Below are 4,052 nucleotides of genomic sequence, written 5' to 3'. Positions count from 1 at the left end.
TTTAATATTCACAATTTATGTTTGACCTAACAATGAGATTTTCATTATCTATGGTTATGATTCATGCAAGTTAGCATCAACCTTGAGTTTTAAGTAATAATTTTTGTAACATACGTTCATACATCATCCAAACTAAAGGATCCGATGGCTCCAATTCAATCAACGAAATATATCCATTGCTGCTCCAACTTTTTCCTTAATTTCCTAGTGTTTGACAATCAACATAGTTTAATGTCAAAATGTAAAAAGCACCAATCAATCATTTTCTATATCAAACACCAAATGTTCTTATACAAAGAAGGCTTGACCTTGTCAAACTCTTAGCAAGGCGTCCAAATGCACACGCGCTTGTATATATACACACACACTTGATGACTAGACTACTGATGGGCAACATCACATCACCAGAAAACCTAAGAAATAGCCGCAATAATGCGATATAAAGAGCTAAATATACCAATCAGGGAGTGGCCGATGATATTCTAACTCTATGAGAATTGTGGAGCCTCAAATTCGATTAGATGAGGATTTATCACTTTTATGGTGAGTATAAGGGAATGACTAATGAGCTACTCTTTATTGTGCAACTCACATTGCCCATTAGACTACAATGAATAAAAGAAAAGAGCTAATTATAATAGGCATTAAATGTTACAATGAAAGGTGACATATTCAGCAGATAATGTTTTCTAAGGTAACAAAAAATTTGCAATTCAACTAATCAATGAAGACAAATTGATGATGGGAATGAACTATTAATCAACTACACTATAGAATTCATTCATTTCCAACTTAATCGGCTATCTATGATACTTAATGCCTGACCCTTAATAGTCATATCACAAATTCAGCTAAAGCAAGCAGTTAAGAGTGAGAGTAAGCTTTGGACAAAGGGGAGACCTTTGTACCTTAAAGTACACAGAATATTGCATGAAAGTAGCCGTCAATCAATCTCCACTTGCACAGCCCTTACAACCACAATGAACACACTCAACAACTTTCTCCTCTCTTAGTTCCTTTGGGACCCTGCACACACAGGTTGTGCTAAAATTGTGATCCCTAGGCTGAATGCAGCGCAGGCAGCAGAGTCTTTCGTATCCTGGCTGAAATACAGAGCGAAGAAGTTTCAAAATACATAAGAGCTAAACAAGTCTAAATGTCTATTCGGTACCATATATCAAAACCCAAATTCAAAAAAAAATCTACATTCTAACTTGAGCGTTCATGGAACTTGACTCTAAAATTAGCACAAAACATTGATTTGGCTATAAATCTCAATATAGCATTAGCCATAATGAATTCATGTAAATGCAAGACTATTCCAAGATATTAAGGTACTGTCAAGCAACTTAGCCAAAAGGGGGCAACACTATTAAAGCCAACAAGTCCTAAAATCCAAATCAGGCAAACATATAAAATGAAAAAAGTTTCTAAATGGATAAGAAACAGCACAAAGAAAGGAAATTTTATAAAATTCAAGATCAGCCTTCTAGCTCATATATCAGCAAGATTATCGATCTAGCTAAAAAGCTCAATAGGCTTCGATAGGGATAAACAGCAACATAGACAGTAAAAACAAAATTCACAAGAACAAAACAAATTATAAACATATATCCCGTACTAGATTCACAAAACCCATAAAGCAGAACAAAATAAAAATAAAAAAACCAAAATCAGCATGTCATAGCGTTTGAGAAGTCTGGAGATCCATTGCAGTGCAATTATGTTAGTAAAGTCTCTTGTATTGAACAATTGCCAGACTTCAATTTGTCAACTAAAAAAAAATGTTGCAAGATACAAAATCATACCAAATATGACCTGATTTTGGAACACTGCAATTGAATTAAAGGCTCTAACTTGTACTTTCATGGAAGTGACTCTTAAACTATAACAATACATCCGTCAGCTTTAGAGCTTGAGCATAGGCAGTGATCCAAAGCAGCAGTATACCAAGATATTATGCTATTAACATGCAGTTTTGTGAACAAATGGGCAAAGAAATTTAATGCTGGAGCAGGTCATAATATCGAATCAAAACAAACAGATATACTGAAATATGTCCGTAAATGAACAGAAATAGCAACTCAAAAATCAAAAGCAGGTAAAGAATCCAGATTCAACATTCTAACTCACATCTTGATGGAGTTAAATAGTAATAGCATATCCAGCACAAACCATTAATTCAACGTAATTATCAATACCAATCAATCAAAAAGCAAGTATATACTAATAATTTGTAAGCCACAAGAAATTATGTGGTGCAAGCAATGAAAGAAACTATTGCAAGCATAACCCAGTTCAAATAATAAAACAAACAACATAGAAGAACACAAAAGAGCTAACCTTTTTCCATTTGGCAATTAAGTTACGATCACCATAACCTTGTTCCAAACAAAACTCGTAAAGCTCTTTAGAAATTCCATTGGTTTTGGAAAGGTCGAAAATGTAACGGCTTCTTTGATGGGCAATCTTGAAAATAGGCCATAAAGCTTCGCATTTTCTTCTACCCTCATCTGAATCATTCTCAGCTTCTCTCATCTTCGCATCTAATTCACCAAGGGTAGGCTCAATCAATTCCCACCCATCAGGGTATTTCACGCGACTCGTTTTCACCTTTGGCATTATGCAACCAATTTACGAACCTGAGTTTTTCTTTGCTAAACCCTATTGAATCCACTCTGCACACAACACAAAATGGAGAAATCTCCACGTCATCCGTAGATCAAGCCAATCATATCGTAACACCTCATTAAAATGAGGGTATTTTTATAATTTCGTTTGTTATTTGAATACACTTTTAAATAATGATATTAAAAGAATACCCTCATTTTAATGAGATGTTCTGATATGATTGGTTTAGTCCACGGATGACATGGTGCACTGAGTCTACCTAAAATTTTTTCCACAAAATATATGTATTTCACATTTTTCAATTTTTATTCTTGTAATTTTTTTTTAAAAAACACTTAATTTTTAAAATGTACTACTTTAAATCCAAAGCAATTATTTTTTACCTAACTTTATAACTCTATTCTTTACTTTTTATGCTTTTTATTTTTATCGATAAAAAATATTTATGATACGGAACGAATAAAGTGAAAACTTTAACATATGAAGTAAAATCAATTTAAGTAGAAAATTAAAATATTTTTTAAACAAATATTTGTATAAATTTGACCCATTTTAGTGTATTTTCATAGTATTTATCATGTTAAGGGGGCGTTTGGTTCAGGAATCGTAATGAGAAATAATAAGAATGAAAATGATTGTTTTCATACCTTGTTTAGTTCAATAAATTAGTGTATGAATTGGAATAGATAGGACTGTGTAATTTTTTAAATATTATTTATTACTATAAATTTTTATTATTTTTAAAATCATTTTTTTATTTTTTATTTTTTATTTTTTAAAAGATATCTTTTATTTTTACAAAAAATATATTTTAATAGTAGTAGTAGTAGTAGAAGGTTGCCCAACGGCTCTGCCATTCCAACTAGATCATAGCCTAACAGGTGGATTCATAGCATTTAGGTAACTCGGAGGCTTATTTCGAGTATTGCCAGATACAAATTCTCGTTCTCAAACATCTACCTTGTTCAATACAGTTGAACAACGCTAAACAACATCAGTTCACATGAAGCTTAATGAAACTGTTGCTAGCTCAAATCCCTTGGAGTTCAGTACAAGTAACAGCCCATGCCTCTAACTTGTAAGCGCCTAATACGACCTAAATTACCATAAATTAAGTTTAATAATTACCATAAATTAAGTTTAATGCGTAGTCGATTCAAATAGTCATCTCTAAGATGCTGAAGAACTGGTTAGTGTATTAAGATATTAAGCCAGAAATACAAAACTGAAATGCTCCACAAACCTATGGCGCCCACTATAGATGCAGCAGTTCAGCTAGAACAGCGACACTATAAAATTAGAACCAGCATCGCAAAGCAAAATGGTTTAAGCTGAAAGTAAACAAGTGCAAGCAAATTCTTCAACCTTGATATTCAATGATTAAAAAAAATTAAGAACTTGGAAATTAAGCCACGAATTAT

At 32.6% G+C, this 4,052-nt stretch overlaps 1 protein-coding gene across 1 annotated transcript; it reads right to left on the bottom strand.

The window, feature by feature from the left end:
- Positions 1-615: 615 nt before the first annotated feature.
- On the bottom strand, positions 616-2,737 carry LOC126679043 (protein BUD31 homolog 1-like). Its single transcript, XM_050373980.2, has 2 exons — positions 2,344-2,737; positions 616-1,103 (listed from the first exon to the last, which is right to left on the bottom strand). The coding sequence occupies exons 1-2, from the start codon at positions 2,620-2,622 to the stop codon at positions 948-950; spliced, it is 435 nt and encodes a 144-aa protein (XP_050229937.1). The 5' UTR covers positions 2,623-2,737; the 3' UTR covers positions 616-947.
- Positions 2,738-4,052: the final 1,315 nt, after the last annotated feature.

The sequence above is a fragment of the Mercurialis annua genome, linkage group LG1-X (genome assembly GCF_937616625.2).
Source record: "Mercurialis annua linkage group LG1-X, ddMerAnnu1.2, whole genome shotgun sequence".
NCBI classification, from domain to species: Eukaryota; Viridiplantae; Streptophyta; class Magnoliopsida; order Malpighiales; family Euphorbiaceae; genus Mercurialis; species Mercurialis annua.
Note: the sequence above shows the minus strand (reverse complement) of the source record. Positions and strands in the feature narration are given on the sequence as shown.